Here is a 14896-nt window from a genome sequence, read left to right on the forward strand (position 1 = left end):
TACGGATGAATACTTAAGGATATTGTACAACTTAAACAAAACTAACTAAATCCGTAAGATTTAATTAAAAATATATTTAAAATAAATTATGAATATAATAATATAAAAATATCAAAATATATGAAAAATAAAAATCAGGGTTTATAAGGGAAAAGACAGAAACTTTCAGTGTCTCTAACGAGACGTATGAATGTGTTGCATGATACAGCAATCTTGAATCTAAATTTTTCTATGGCAAGCTTAACCAAGTAACGTCTTGAAATGTTTAGGTAAAGTTGAACTCATAAAGAACAATGCAACTATTTTTCCTTGCACCAAAAATAAATGAAAATGTTATCAGGAAGTATGACAAAGAACAAAAAAAAGGAAGTGAAAGTTAGAAGATTGACACCCAACACCACTCTCAACTGAATAAACTTAGAATTACTTAAATACCTGAATCAATGTCAGCAACACATTTAAACTGCTGCAGAAACATCAAGATTTGTCGATCCTGTATTCAAGACTCTTGCGCATTATCCGGCCTACTGTATCAACTTATTGGATGTGTTGTTATTAATTTTCCAGCTTACTAAAATTATTCACAGCGTTTAGCATCACATTGAGATTAAAAAAAAATTACCATATTAATTTGCGCTAAATTTTTGAAAACTAATCCATTGACTTGTTCTATTCTTCTATATCAAACACAAAAAGAAAAGGCAGAGCAAATGACTGAAAATATGAATACGGAGAAGCTAGTTTCTCGTGATTCAGTTAGGTAATACCGCAGATAGGATTCAACATCTGAACAAGATTTCAGATTGCTACCAAAAGCTCTTCTGACAAAACTGATACAGTCAGTATATGATACAGAAGTAGGATCAAACTAAAGATAAAGAGAATAGACTTAATTCACTTAAATTAAGAACTTATGATTAAATAAGGATTGGAATTTTAAGGAAGAAAATATCCTACTATCCTTCCCTCTCAAGCAGCTGGTGACGGGGAAGGAAGAGATGTGGACAACAAGAGATGAAGTGCGTCACGCTAGTTTAATCTCATATCAAAAGTGGGAGGATACTTTAATTGGTTTATAGGGGCTTGATGGTATACAATCAATTTGGGCTCAAGCCGTTTTGCTCATGTGATTCTAGATCTATCAAGTAAATGAGTCAATTATCTCATCAAGTTGATTTCATTACAATTATATATAAGTTACCTTAGTTTAGTCCCATAATAGTCATCTCTGATGGGATGATTTAATCATTAACTTCGTTATCAAAATATTTAAAATGATAGATTAACATATCCTTTGATGATTGGATCTGATTCATTAGGTTTATTGAGCCTAAACTACTAGATCAAAATAATTTAAATTTGGGTTAGCGATACCATACCCATTAGACCTTTATAAATAAATTTAATATTTTATCAACTACCAAACTGAAAGAATAAATGCACATCCAAACTAAGTCGAAAAGGGCTATTCATCCAAGACTAAATGCACATCGTAGCTTGAAGCCACAACACCGCAAGTTTAGTCCATGGGAAGAGACTTGAATTGTTAAAAATGTAAGTGACGCGAGATTGGGCAGGTAAATGATCCTACATAAGCAAAGAGCCTGACAAAGCACCAACGCAAAAGAAAACTCGGATTAGAGAATCGACGGATCGAAGATAGAGCAGAAGCTTTACCGATACCCAAATCCAAGAAACCCAGGACAAGATCCAGAGAAACTATGAAGAAAAGAATGAACAAGAAGGCAACATAACAGTTGGGTTAGAGAATCGATGGATCGAATACCGAGCATAAACGTCGCCGAGATTGCTCCGTGGTGCAATTGATCGTTCAAGAACGAGGATGCCTGAGCGGATGGCGGAGAGACCTAGAAGGATTCTGAGCGATCGAGGGCGGAAAGCCGAAACCGAGCAAAGAACAAGCCCTAATCTACACAAGTGGAGGAGGAGGAGGAGGAGGAATGCCATCGCCCGAAACCGTCGGGGATGGGATTGGTGAGCCGAGAGCGAGATAGCGAGCCTTTTATAGCTACGGTTGCGAGCGGGGCTGTTACGATCCCAACGGCGAAGAGCTTATTTAAGACGCGGCGATCTCCGTGCAGTCTATCCGTTATAAACCATGTTGGCGAGATGACGTAACAGCAAATCGGGTTCTATTTATAGAACCCCGTGACAAAGTAGCCCAACGAGTCGGAACATACCACTATTTCCGTTACGGAATATATCGGTTCTGAACGATAACAACACCTTCGCATCAATGTTATTTCTCTATGTATACTGTGAATTGGATTCATCCTTTTTCGATTGCTGAAATATAATTCAGCCGTTACCAATATAACTCGAGAATTGAAAGCACAAAATATCTAAAGATATTGCTCAACAAGTAAATATAAATTGCTCATCTCTGCAGCTATCACACGGGTGGAAACTAGGGTAGACAGGGTTCCCGGACAGAGGAGTAGGCGAAGCACCGCCCCATCTTGTTTTATATATATATATATATATATATATATATATATATATATATATATATATATATATATATAAGAATTAAAATTAGGGGAATGCATATGAAAATAACAAATAATTGACCTTATCTGTAATTTTGACCTACGCTCGTTACGGCAGCAATGGGTCCCGCACACGGTCCAATGTGACGCTCATTTACGGGTGGAAACTAGGGTAGACGCCGTTCCCGGACAAAGGAGTAGGCGAATCACTTGTTTCAGTCGGCTGGCTTTTGTCTTGTAAGGTTAAACCCTTAAAGAGGCGGAGGAGAAGCCAGTGCTTGGGTCTCGAGAGCGAGATGGCGGGGGCGAGGAAGGTGGTCGTCGCTGCTCTCCAGTTCGCCTGCTCCGACTCGGTCTCGGAGAACGTCGATACCGCTGAGAGGTAGCCCCTTCAATCAATCACGTTGTCCAAACTCCATCTTTGAACCAGATCCCGTCTCTCTCTTCTTTTGCTTTTATTCACATCCATCCACCGCAAGAAAATTTTCCTTCGTTTCTGATGAAAGATAAAGAAAATAAATCGTTTTGCCCCATTCGATTTCTCAATCTCCGCAAACTCTGTGATGCCAAAGTCGGTGGGAGTGATCAGGAAGTGATCTTCTTACGTAGGAATTGTTGGTTGTTAGTGAAAAAAAGCATAATTAGACTCCGAAATTTTTGCTTTCTCTTTAGTTTGTCTTAGTGTAGACAGATTACTTGTGGGTCGAACTAAGATTTGTAGAAGCACCTGCAGTCCATTACAGTCAGTTGATATTGCGAGCATTAGACTGTTGCTCTAGCAGTTACTTGTGGTTGTAAGATTGACTTCCGTCGGAATCTGATGATGTTGAATTCTCTGGTTCTGTTGGTGATGAGAACTTGAAGCGAAAGATTCTTATTATATTAGTTTTTGAGTCAAAAGAATAATATTGAAGTCATTGGGCTTTGATCGATAGGATTCTAGCTCTCGAGTCCTTCATAATAGTTTTGGTAGTACAAGAATAACAGCCACAACAAACTGTGATGTCCTGACAATAATAATTTAGGTAGCATGCCATTGATATGAAACATCAATTTGAACACATTCCATTGGTTTTTGTATGCAAAAACCTTTTATCGCTTATGTCTTAGTTGTTAGGACCAGAACTTTTTCATCGAAAAAGACTTTTTGGTTGTTGCTATCTGATTTATATATTTCTTGTAATACTCAATATGATAAATACCTAAACACTTTTCTTTTTTGCAGGTTAGTAAGAGCTGCTCATAAGAAGGGGGCAAACATTGTTCTCATTCAGGTACACAATCTCACATATTTCGCTTATAGTTGGTGGTCGAAATAGTCGGTGATTGAACACCGAGACAGCCTCCTATCTTATCAAAATTATTTAGACAAAATGTGTAATCATGTGCGTGGAGCTTAGTGACTGTTTTGGTGTGATTGCTTAATTTTCATTCTAATGACATTCTAGCTCAACTCTAAGGTGGATGATTTATTACAACTCTTGATGTGTAAAGTTGTTGCTCATTCCATCTTAAGGGATTTATTTTTTCACTAATTCATCTATGAAAGAAAAATCTTTCTTGTACTGAGGATGCTAGGCATAAAGCACTCATTGGTAATTATAATAACTATACGGTGTTATGCCCTTCTGTTTTGATGAGTGTTATCTTCACTGCTACACTTTCATGCTTTGTTCAAGAAACAATGAAAAATCACTTATTGGGATGCACATATACTACAGGATGAGCCAAAAAATATATCTGACATGCCTCATTGTGTTCCTCAGAATTGTCCAATAAGTTAATAAAGTAAGAATTCTCACTAAAATTATTAATTGGAGGGTGAAGCCTCCCTTTTTAGACTTATATTCTCTACTTACCTGCACAGTTATGCTTCCCATGATACTCACTGATTCTAGAAGAGTCATAATTCATTTGATGTGCCCATGAGAGAGATTCTAGCATATATATATACTGCTGACTTTCACATTTACAGCAGCACTTACTACAGTATTTTCTGTGTTTGTTAAGGTTCCTACAGGTGGTTTGTATCTAATTTGGTTTTCTTCTACCCGGTTACATTTTTCAGGAACTATTTGAGGGTTATTATTTCTGTCAAGCCCAACGAGCAGATTTCTTTCAACATGCTAAGCCATACAAAGAGCATCCTACAATTTTAAGGTGACCGCAAACTCTATCAGGAAACTCAAGCCTCTTGCATTGACATGTGGACAAATGAAAAGAATTGCAATATAATATTTTGCAGGATGCAGAAACTTGCTAAGGAGTTAGGTGTTGTAATACCTGTGAGTTTCTTTGAAGAGGCAAATAATGCTCATTATAATTCAGTAGCAATTATTGATGCAGATGGGACGGACCTTGGTTTATACAGGAAATCACATATTCCAGATGGACCAGGCATGAATTATCTTAATGATGAATTTTTAATTTTTGACTTAAGAATAATGAATTTTTAATAAAGAATTATCAATATCACTATATTGGACCAACCTACTTTTCATCTTTTCTTAATAATGAATTTTTAATTTTTGTTTAGGCTACCAAGAAAAATTTTATTTCAACCCAGGAGACACTGGCTTCAAGGTATGACATAAGTTCTTAGGTTTGTGCAAAAAAATTTTGTTGGATGTTAGCAAATGTGATGCATAATTTCTCTGTGTAACTTGTATGGATACTTGACAAATTGACCTTTTCTTTGGTGTGTCTGGAATTAGGTATTCACAACCAAGTTTGCAAGGATTGGAGTTGGTAAGTAAATTGCTCATCAATAACCACAAGTGGTTTGAGTTGTTGGATATGCATATCTTTGCATCTTTGTGTCAATCATGATAGTTGTTACATTAGCTAGCCTGACAAATGTTTCTCAAGTGTCCTCAATTTAGAGAATTCATTCCTTGTCTTGGCAGCAATTTGCTGGGATCAGTGGTTTCCTGAAGCTGCTAGAGCTATGGCACTTCAGGGAGCTGAAATATTATTTTACCCTACTGCTATCGGATCAGAACCCCAAGATGAAGGGCTTGACTCTCGTGAACACTGGAAACGAGTAATGCAAGGACATGCTGGTGCTAATTTGGTAACATGATATCATAGATCTTGATTGACTTTTTAATAGGAACTTCAATGCAGAATCATCAGAGATATTTTTCCTCTGCTAGTCATTACCGTAATGTAATTTTGATGATGCAGGTCCCACTTGTAGCTTCTAACCGAATCGGAAAGGAGACGATCGAAACAGAACATGGAAACAGCACGATCACATTTTATGGCAATTCTTTCATAGCAGGTACCAAGCCTACTAGATGCTCTCTTGAGTGTTAAGCCTTTTCATGCTAATGGTATGATGTTTTGTTGTCACAGCACTAAACATAATGATTGTTGTGAAAACAGGACCAACTGGAGAACTGGTGGCACTTGCAAATGACAAGGATGAGGAGATTTTGGTTGCAGAGTTTGACTTGGATAAAATTAAAGCTCAGAGGCTCAGCTGGGGGATTTTTCGAGATCGGCGTCCAGACCTGTACAAGGTATTGTTAACGCTCGATGGTGCCAAATGATATCCATGACTAGAAGATTTTCCAAATCGAGTTTTCCGTGGATTGCTTGTTACAGAGGTTAATGTATCACTGCCATAAATCCTCATTACAAAAATGACCAAGTCATGTGTATCAAATACTTCTCATTCAACTCACTTCTCTTGCTTGTGCTTAGAGATCTAATAATCAACGATGATATATTGGGAATATTGATAAGGACTTCAAAGCATGATTCGTCTTACTAGTCCGTATCAAGATACCGATCGATTATCGGTATCGACACATGACATAGTGGGATGTATCGACAGACCAGTATATATCGTCCATATCGGTCTTATATTGGATCGGTATATATCATTCATACTGAACGGTATGTTGTAGTATGATGAAACTTGCTTTGAATTCATCAATAATGTCAGATTTAACATTTTTATTCTTTTTCTTTCACCGGACTGGTGACTGTCGTTTTAGTTCATTTTTGAGCCAAGTACCCCCATCTTTTTCCTTGCTTTTTGCTTGTGTGCTTTTTATTTCATCCTCAAATGCACTTTGTTGGCTTCCCTGTTCTATTACCTATCTCTACATTGTGTCTTGGGTTATATGAAGTATTGAACCTAATCAATATGCTCTTCTTGTCGTCCCTGCCCTATTACCTATCTCTACGGTGGGTCTTCAGTAATGAAGTATTTAACCGAATCAAAAGTAGGACATGTTTGCTTTCCAGACTGCATAATCTTCTTACATTTGCAATGTGTTTGAACCGAGGATTTTATTTTACTGGCATTCTCAACACTAAATCCATTGCAACCTTACATTTGTTAGTCTCCTGTCATTTGATACCAGAAACACTACACAGAAAGGTACATATGAGCTTAGCATGAGGGAGAAGACCAAACACTTATAACTGTTTCACCCCCTTTCTGACCAAATCGCACAAGATTTATGAACGTTTAGAACAAAGTAATCTTTCAATGGGGCCAAGAAACCCAGAACTCATATCAACCTATATTGTCATAGGAGCATCAGAATTCTCATAACAAGTGACTAACCCCTTATTCCTTTGCCAGAGTGGGTCTCCTCTGTTCTCTCCCCTCCCTCTACTAATTTATCTTCTTCTTCTTGTTGCTCGGCCACGTCTTTATTGTTTGGATGGGCTAACTGCAGCAAAAGCCGGCCATTTTCCCTGGTGGCTTGCAAGCATGTGGGCAGTTTGATCTTTTTGAGGACAAGCCTTCCGTCTTCCTTGAACGATTTAAGGTAGACCCAGGGCTTCACCCCTCCTCTCCCAATGGTAGATATCGGTGGCGGGAATCCTTCTCTGCTTGTGAACCCTATATCTGAATGGCTTCTCGTGTACAGTTTCTGCCCATTATGCGTGCGTGATCGTGTCACCATCTCCCTATTCTGCTTCTTCCATCTCCGACTTCCTTTGCTGGCCTCCTCGACATCACGCGACATCCCAACGCCGTCTCCCTCGGCGCGGAGGGCCTCGGAGATCTTAGCAGACAGGCCATCATCGTCTCCGGGTCGTCCATGGTTGCCATCTTGGGGCGACGAAGTCCAAGGAAGCAGGCTGGCGGTGGATGGTCGGGGTCTTTCTCCGAGTGGAATTTCGCCCAACAGCTTGATGGCGGGCGACATGGGGTCTGCGGATCTCATCCCATCCCATGACAAGGATCGCCTCAGCATCAGTCCTTGCGGCAATGGCTGTTCTAAGATCTGCCTCAGTTCAGCCCACGGATCCATTGCCGAAGACAAAGAGGGGCAAGAAAAGAGAGGGTGGTGTCGATTAAAAAGGAAGGTTGGTAAAGGATTCTTCGATGACAACTTCTCACCCTGGCAACGGCCTTGCACGTCCCCTCGATCCTCTATAATTTAGGAAAAATATAAATTAAGAATAATATGCCTTTTCCACGTCATTCTGATCTATCGAAAACATAATTATTCTCTCTCTCTCTCTCTCTCTCGATCGACATTTGCTTAGTGTTAGAATCAGCAGCATAGATAGAACTTATTCTTCGAATATATTCTTATCAAGCTTGCTTCTCATTCACTTGAGAAGGACGAGTGGAATATATGTTAATTCAAATACTATTCATACAAACGATCAAACACCACTCGGATAACACTCCTCTTCACCAGCCACTCTCGATCGAGATACATTGTGAGAGGCGGCTACTAATAATATATATCATGTAAGAGCAGCAACAGCGAGAACGCAACAGCTGTGAGGATGACGGGGAGTGGTAAGCGGTAGCTGCTCGCATCGTTTCTGTTGCGGGGTTTATCGTTCCTCGGGTGATCTGCCGCGCCTTGAAGATTCGGAGTCGCTGATCCATAGCCCGAACCAGAACTGGTGCTGCTGTCCGTGTTCCCACCGTCGGTGCCGCCCGTCGAACTGCCGTGCCCTCCGCCTCGGCCGCCGGATGACGCGCCACCTGTCACTTTTTCTACTGCTGCTGCTGTTGTGTTGGTCGCTGCAGCTGCTTCCTGCATGCGTGCTGGAAAAGCATTGTGGTTGCGTCAAAGCAATCGTGCCAAAAAGAAATAGGAGACAAAGGTAGACGAATACCTAATCCCCTGGTGTCGAGTGAGTGCACCATACGTAGGAGGAGGAGGAAGAAGAGGAGGAGGAGGAGTTGATTAGATCTCTTCATGTCTGCCACCACCCGAAGCCAAACACAGTTCATCTCTCTCTCTTCCCCCCCCTCTAATACCCGAAGAAGGCATAAAAGATGACGACGGCAGAAGGTTCCTCCTCCCACTGCGAGCTTCCTTTACACCAATTGGGGGCTCAGCCAATCATCCCACTCCACGTGGAAGATTCCTCCCTCCGAAAAGATGCCCGTTTTGGTCCTCCCAACACAACAATTCTCGCGCATGCCACATGTGGGGTCGTTGCTGAGATCCTTTGTGTGGGAAGCGCCGCTCGCACCAACGACGACGAGGGCAACCGCCTTGCATGCACCAATCAACTCACGACTCCAGAAGCGGCGCGACTAGCATCTTCGTCTTGCGGGCATGCCGACACCTGAGTCGTGGCTTGAAGCGTCAAGACGCGGAGATCGGTGAGTAGCGTGTAACGTCTCCAACTGCTCCTCGTACCGGCAGGCAACGGCATGTGCGAGTTCAAACAGTGGGCCTCGTCCCTCATCTCTCCCAAACACACTTGTTCGTTAGCCCAACGTCATGCTCGAGGCCACAGGAAGAGGACGTAGGGAAGGCTCTCCTCTCCGGTGTGCGTGAAGGAGATGGATGTGCAGTACTCGTGCGTGATAGCGCCTCACATGTTTGTGCCAGAAGGAGGACGGCAACGAATGTAACGCCAAGTCAAGTCAACTTAATTAATTACTTAGCCATTGTAAACATTAATTAGGATGAAAGATAAATCTTAAGCTATTTATTAGAAGCATTAATTGGGCATGAATTCTGTATCGTAGAGAGGGATTATAATATTAAGTAGTCTAAAAGTGTGTAAGTATATGATAACATTAAAAAGTATGTTTAATGCAAACACTTATAGCATCGGAATGAGTCAAATGGTTAGCAAACCACAAGGAGTTGGCAATCGTCGATAGAATTTGATGTACTGGTCCAGATTTATTGGAATTGACGTAAGCTAGTCTAAATTCAGGTGCCAAATTAAGATTCTACAAAAAGACACATAACAGGCAAACAATTCTCCTAATAATGCTAAGGAGTTGAGGAATTCTACATTTGCAGCTGTAAGAGACAGGCATTCCTCCTGGAGAAGATAGGCTCGGTCTTTGTTCTCATCACTCTTTAAGCTCATACTATCTGAATTCCACATCACTTGCACCACCACGACTAGTGTTTGCTTTTCCCAACAACCAAATCCTGCAACGTATGTAGACGTCCGAGTTCCTGAAGGTGGATCTGCAAGCATCCAAGTGCAAAAAGGAAACCCAGAGAGAGATGAGCACTGTCCCGCCGGGGTATCGTTTCTACCCAACCGAAGAAGAATTGATTGGCTTCTATCTCCAGAACAAGCTGGAGAACAGAAGAGAGGACATGGAGCAGGTCATTCCTGTGGCTGATATGTATTGCTTCGATCCATGGCAGCTTCCTCGTGAGCACATCTCTCTCTCTCTCTCTCTCTCTCTCTCTCTCTCTCTCTCTCTTTCGTTTACATGTAGCTCCGTTCTAAGAACGGCTCGATCGGTCGTCGTTGACATATACGGATACGAACAGCGATGTCAGGAGAGCCGTGCAGAGGAGACGGAGAGCAATGGTTCTTCTTCTGTCCGAGGCAGGAGCGAGAGGCGCGGGGAGGGCGGCCGACGCGCACCACGCCGTCGGGATACTGGAAGGCGACGGGGTCCCCGAGCCTCGTGTACTCGTCCGCCAACCGAGTCATGGGCGTGAAGAGGACCATGGTGTTCCACCAAGGGAGAGCTCCCGTGGGAACCAAGACTAAGTGGAAGATGAACGAGTATAGAGCGGTGGAGGAAGGTGCGAGCAGCATTATTGCAAGTTTGGCTCCACAGGTACTTGTCACGTAGCACACACTAAGCATCTGCATATATCCTTCTCTTACGCTTCTTTCGCAGCCTCGCGGCGAGTATAGCTTGTGTCGCGTGTACACCAAATCGGGGTGCATAAGATCATTCGATCGACGTCCTTCTTCTTGTTCTTCTTCTTCTGCTGCTGCTGCTGCAACTAATATCGATGCACAAAGAACGCCCGAGGTGCTGCCATCTCTTTGTGTTCCTGCTTCAGCAAACAGGCCTCCATCTTATGGCGATAGCTCTCGCCGTTCCGAGGGTCAACGAGGAGAGGATGACCTGTGGTTGATCACCGACGACGAATGCTACTCGTTGCAGGACTGGTTCTGAAGATTCACAGCTAAATGTTCTTCATGAATCATAGCACTGTGGATTAAGCAGCCTTAGCTTACTTTATTTAGAATATTAATATCCAAGAAGAGAGAGAGAGAGAGAGAGAGAGAGAGACGAGCAACACTGTGGGGAGACAGCGACTTAACCTGGCTTTAACACTTATTTTCTATTGGATTATCAGAAGAAACTTTTTCTCATCGTAGTTTTCAGTTGAATTCAACAACCACTCTTCGAGTGTTTGGAGGAGGAAGAGAATCTACCACCAAATTACACTGCATGTCAAGCATTATTATACATCTGGTGCTTGTGAGGTAAACTCAGGTTAACCTTTCAAATCCGACATATATGAGATTGCCTGTGTAATAGGGCAAATAATTTATCTGACGGAAGTCACATTGAGGGTTGGAAATTTTATCTAATATTAGTCAAGAATTCAAATCCTCATCCCATAGACTTTCTACTAATGTTTTCACAAAATTTAGATTATTTCTAAATAGTATGTTTCACAATGAAGCAAAATAAAAAAATATTTATTAATTAAGCCAATCAATTTGATTTTCATTAGGGTTGTGAAGGGTTTTCTTTTTTTTTTTATTCATACTTTTTATATAAAAATGGATATATATGTATACATATATCTATATACATGTATATATATGTATATGTATATGTAAATGTATATGTATATGTATATGTATATATATATGTGTGTATATATAAATGTATATATATATATATATATATTTATATATATATATATTTATATATATACATATAAACAAACAAACATACACACACACAGACACACACACATCATACCACAGAATAAGAAAACAGATACATACCATCAAACTAAATGTTTGAAACGTATGAAATATTATATTTTGTCACATCACATCACTCGAAATAATTTGATTCTAAATGTCTCCAGCGAAAGTGAGATCTTACTATATTTTCCTCCTATTGCAATGGATATTTTGTGCTACTTGTGGACTCGGTTGTTGGTGGTGAAGGATATGGTGTGAATGTGGTCTCAATTTGGTTGGGAGCATCCAACGGGTAGAAGGAAGTGTTGTCAATGTCAAGCCCTTCCTCTTGCGAGGAAAACTGCATTCCCTGATGATTACGATCTTTCCAGTGCACATAAAAGCTTATCGGTGGCGCTGTTTTAAGGGTGTATTTAGAAATATATTTGAAATATGCGAGGAAAACTCAATGCACTGATGATTATGATCTTGTTTTAAGGGTGCACTTAGAAATATATATTGATGGTTCGATACATATTTTAAATGTTGATATTACCTCATTATAGCATTAACATCTCAGAATTTATGAGCTTGCACGAGTGTTTCGGCTAATCTATCATATTTATTGGTACAATATTGATCGATTAATTTTTATCCTTGTAGTTTAATTAATTTGTTTCCTTTTGTGGGTACATCTACCAATCCTTTCCGAACAAAATTATCTATTCGAGTTAAATCTAATAAGTACCTTATATCAATTAGAATTGAGTAGTTTTAGGGTTTGAATATATATAATTCTTTTATTTATCACTATGTGTATTATTATTTAGGTAAAATGTTATAATTTATTATCATTAAGAAACAGGAAGAAATAGAGTAAATAACCAATGTAGAATTAACTTTCTTTCTTCTAAAAGTAATGAGAGTAACTGGAACTCGAACAAATTTGTAACATCGTATTCAAAATTGTAATCAAGCAAGCATACCCATGGCTTCTACACCTAATTTATAACCAGGGAGCTTCTTTGGACATTCATGGATTGGAGCTAAAACTCCAAAATTACAAATACAAGATGATAATAATGCTTGATATTATTCGAAAAACTAAAAGAGAATCATTTACATGAAGCAAAACCATAAATGTACTCCTATTAATATGAAGTATAATGAATTATCGATTTGAATCAAAATCATTTGAGAGATCACACGATGGATTCAGATGAAAACAACTAAATTTGTGCTAGTAAGAAAAATAAAATGATGTTAGATATTGTTTGCGAGTAATTTCATATTGCTATAGATTAAAAGATGTTAGATATCGTAACTTTAACTAAATTGACTTAGACTACCCTCTACAATTAATTTATTGGTTGCCGAATGACAGGAAATAATAGGACGATAGACTTTAATTTCAGAGAAAAAAAGATCTATACTTTTTTATTGGTTTTTAGCTCTTTATATATATATATATATATATATATATATATATATATATATATATATATATATATATATATATATATATATATATATATATATATATAGCTCTGTGGCGGTCCAATAACGAGCACGGCAAAGCCAGGTACCAACGGCTAACTGATTCAATCATGGACCCGGTTGGTCCCACATCTTCCCAGCGTCCGTTGCTTTACGACCATAGTGAACCCCACAGTTATGCTCTCCAATCATCGCACGGGTGAAACGGGCCCGAGTATCTTTTTGTCGTGCCGTTTTTCATTTTGGCTGGCGCGTCGATACCCACAGATCGCCACGTCATTGTCACTCCTCCGAGCACACGTCTTCCCCACGTGTCGGCCGCGCCATCTGAGGAGACGGGTGACGGCGTATCAGTTACCGCAACGCTACTTCGCGCCACGTCAGATCCGTCGTGGACTTCGCCTGCCCCTTCGGAATTGACGGCGGAAACGTGGCAATAGCTGGACTCGCACGCCGGCCGACCGCTCCATCCATCAATTAAATTAAACGGCCAGTGCGCCACAACCATCGGCACCCCACGTCGACATCCTGGTTCCCTTTCCCCCGTCGTCTCATCCGTCCGATCGGCGTCATGATTCGAGCGTACCGTGATCGGCGTCGTGAACCTGTGTGCCGCGCCGATGGTGAAGGTGAACTTATTCACGCCTTGACCAATCATTTGTTGACCCCTGCCGTCTATGTATACCCTCACACGCAACTTATCCATGCCTAAGAAACCGTCGCGTCATCGCTTTCTTTGTGACAGAGGAGCGAAGGGAGATGGGCGAGCGGGAGCTGATGTCCGTGTTCTCCAGGCAGTTCGTGGTGGCGGCAGCGCCGAGGCCGTGGACACGGGAGGAGGACAAGGTCTTCGAGCGGGCACTGTTGGTGTACCCGGAGGGCACGCCTAGCCGGTGGTCCGCCATCGCAGCGCAGCTGGTCGGGCGGAGCACCGTCGAGGCGTGGGGGCGGTACCAGGCGCTGGTGGAGGACTGCCACATGATCGAGCGGGGGATGGTGGAGGTGCCGGACTGCTGGGGTGAGGCGGACGACGGCGCGAGTTGCGAGGACGAGTCCGAAGGCGGCCGCCCGCGGCAGCACCAGCCACCGACCACCAGGGGCAAAGCGGAGGAGAGGAGGCGCGGCGTTCCTTGGACGGAGGACGAACACCGGTGAGTAGACCGAAGTGAATAGTTGGTATGAAGGGTAAATGTACGTACGGGATGGTAAGTCGACCTGGTCCTTTCGGTAACTTTGTTCTCCCACGCTTCCGCCAACCTAAGAAAAAAAAAGAAAAAAAAAAAGAAGAAGAAAACAAGATGGCGAATAGGAAAGGAAGAATAGTTGCTGGCTTTGGTTTGTTGACACCCGTGTTTTGTTTTGGTTACCGTAGGTTGTTTTTGGAAGGGTTGGCCAAGTACGGGAAGGGAGATTGGAAGAACATCTCGCGGTGGGCGGTGAAGACGAGAACGCCGACGCAAGTCGCCAGCCACGCCCAGAAGTTCTTTATCCGACAGAACCAGAACAATGGCGGAAAAAACAGAGACACGAAGAGAAAGAGCATCCATGATATCACAAAAATAGCATGAAAAATCAATTAGATTGTGCACGCTTCATACTGAAATCATGAACAGTGGCTTCTTCTTTCTTTTCTACTGCTTTATGGTGTAAATTTGCCTAAAAAATTAGCCGCAAGGCACGAAAACTTCACAAACGGAAACCGAAGCATGAGAAATTTGTACTTTTCCCATCAAATATGCAAGCAAGCAGTA

At 41.3% G+C, this 14896-nt stretch overlaps 3 protein-coding genes and 1 long non-coding RNA gene across 4 annotated transcripts; 3 read left to right on the forward strand and 1 right to left on the reverse strand.

The window, feature by feature from the left end:
- The first annotated feature begins 2715 nt into the window (after positions 1 to 2715).
- Positions 2716 to 6252, forward strand: LOC135676509 (N-carbamoylputrescine amidase-like). Its single transcript, XM_065187783.1, has 9 exons — positions 2716 to 2892; positions 3736 to 3784; positions 4579 to 4670; positions 4756 to 4907; positions 5047 to 5093; positions 5225 to 5258; positions 5417 to 5583; positions 5697 to 5793; positions 5898 to 6252. Exons 1-9 carry the CDS (start codon positions 2807 to 2809, stop codon positions 6062 to 6064), a joined length of 891 nt encoding a protein of 296 aa, XP_065043855.1. The 5' UTR covers positions 2716 to 2806; the 3' UTR covers positions 6065 to 6252.
- A 1845-nt stretch (positions 6253 to 8097) lies between these two features.
- LOC103988500 (uncharacterized) lies at positions 8098 to 8788 on the reverse strand. Its single transcript, XR_010514321.1, has 2 exons — positions 8616 to 8788; positions 8098 to 8544 (listed from the first exon to the last, which is right to left on the reverse strand). It is a non-coding gene; the product is annotated as an uncharacterized LOC103988500 (long non-coding RNA).
- Positions 8789 to 9764: 976 nt separating this feature from the next.
- On the forward strand, positions 9765 to 11068 carry LOC135676511 (NAC domain-containing protein 90-like). Its single transcript, XM_065187784.1, has 3 exons — positions 9765 to 10133; positions 10256 to 10551; positions 10615 to 11068. The coding sequence occupies exons 1-3, from the start codon at positions 9980 to 9982 to the stop codon at positions 10897 to 10899; spliced, it is 735 nt and encodes a 244-aa protein (XP_065043856.1). The 5' UTR covers positions 9765 to 9979; the 3' UTR covers positions 10900 to 11068.
- Positions 11069 to 13843: 2775 nt separating this feature from the next.
- LOC103988501 (transcription factor DIVARICATA) lies at positions 13844 to 14779 on the forward strand. The gene is made up of 2 exons (XM_009407035.3): positions 13844 to 14296; positions 14518 to 14779. The coding sequence occupies exons 1-2, from the start codon at positions 13905 to 13907 to the stop codon at positions 14711 to 14713; spliced, it is 588 nt and encodes a 195-aa protein (XP_009405310.2). The 5' UTR covers positions 13844 to 13904; the 3' UTR covers positions 14714 to 14779.
- The last annotated feature ends 117 nt before the right edge of the window (positions 14780 to 14896 follow it).

This window comes from Musa acuminata, chromosome BXJ1-6, assembly GCF_036884655.1.
Source record: "Musa acuminata AAA Group cultivar baxijiao chromosome BXJ1-6, Cavendish_Baxijiao_AAA, whole genome shotgun sequence".
In the NCBI taxonomy this organism is placed as follows: Eukaryota; Viridiplantae; Streptophyta; class Magnoliopsida; order Zingiberales; family Musaceae; genus Musa; species Musa acuminata.

What these genes read in the sequence shown, in the direction of transcription:
- LOC135676509 (XM_065187783.1), top strand. Translation starts at nt 2,807, where the DNA reads ATGGCGGGGGCGAGGAAGGTGGTCGTCGCTGCTCTCCAGTTCGCCTGC. An exon ending in CAGGAGACACTGGCTTCAAG is followed by an intron (nt 5,094 to 5,224) that starts GTATGACATAAG and finishes GTCTGGAATTAG; the next exon opens with GTATTCACAACCAAGTTTGC. An exon ending in TGGCAATTCTTTCATAGCAG is followed by an intron (nt 5,794 to 5,897) that starts GTACCAAGCCTA and finishes TTGTGAAAACAG; the next exon opens with GACCAACTGGAGAACTGGTG.
- LOC135676511 (XM_065187784.1), top strand. Translation starts at nt 9,980, where the DNA reads ATGAGCACTGTCCCGCCGGGGTATCGTTTCTACCCAACCGAAGAAGAA. An exon ending in CGATCCATGGCAGCTTCCTC is followed by an intron (nt 10,134 to 10,255) that starts GTGAGCACATCT and finishes GGATACGAACAG; the next exon opens with CGATGTCAGGAGAGCCGTGC. An exon ending in TTGCAAGTTTGGCTCCACAG is followed by an intron (nt 10,552 to 10,614) that starts GTACTTGTCACG and finishes CTTCTTTCGCAG; the next exon opens with CCTCGCGGCGAGTATAGCTT.
- LOC103988501 (XM_009407035.3), top strand. Translation starts at nt 13,905, where the DNA reads ATGGGCGAGCGGGAGCTGATGTCCGTGTTCTCCAGGCAGTTCGTGGTG. An exon ending in TGGACGGAGGACGAACACCG is followed by an intron (nt 14,297 to 14,517) that starts GTGAGTAGACCG and finishes TGGTTACCGTAG; the next exon opens with GTTGTTTTTGGAAGGGTTGG.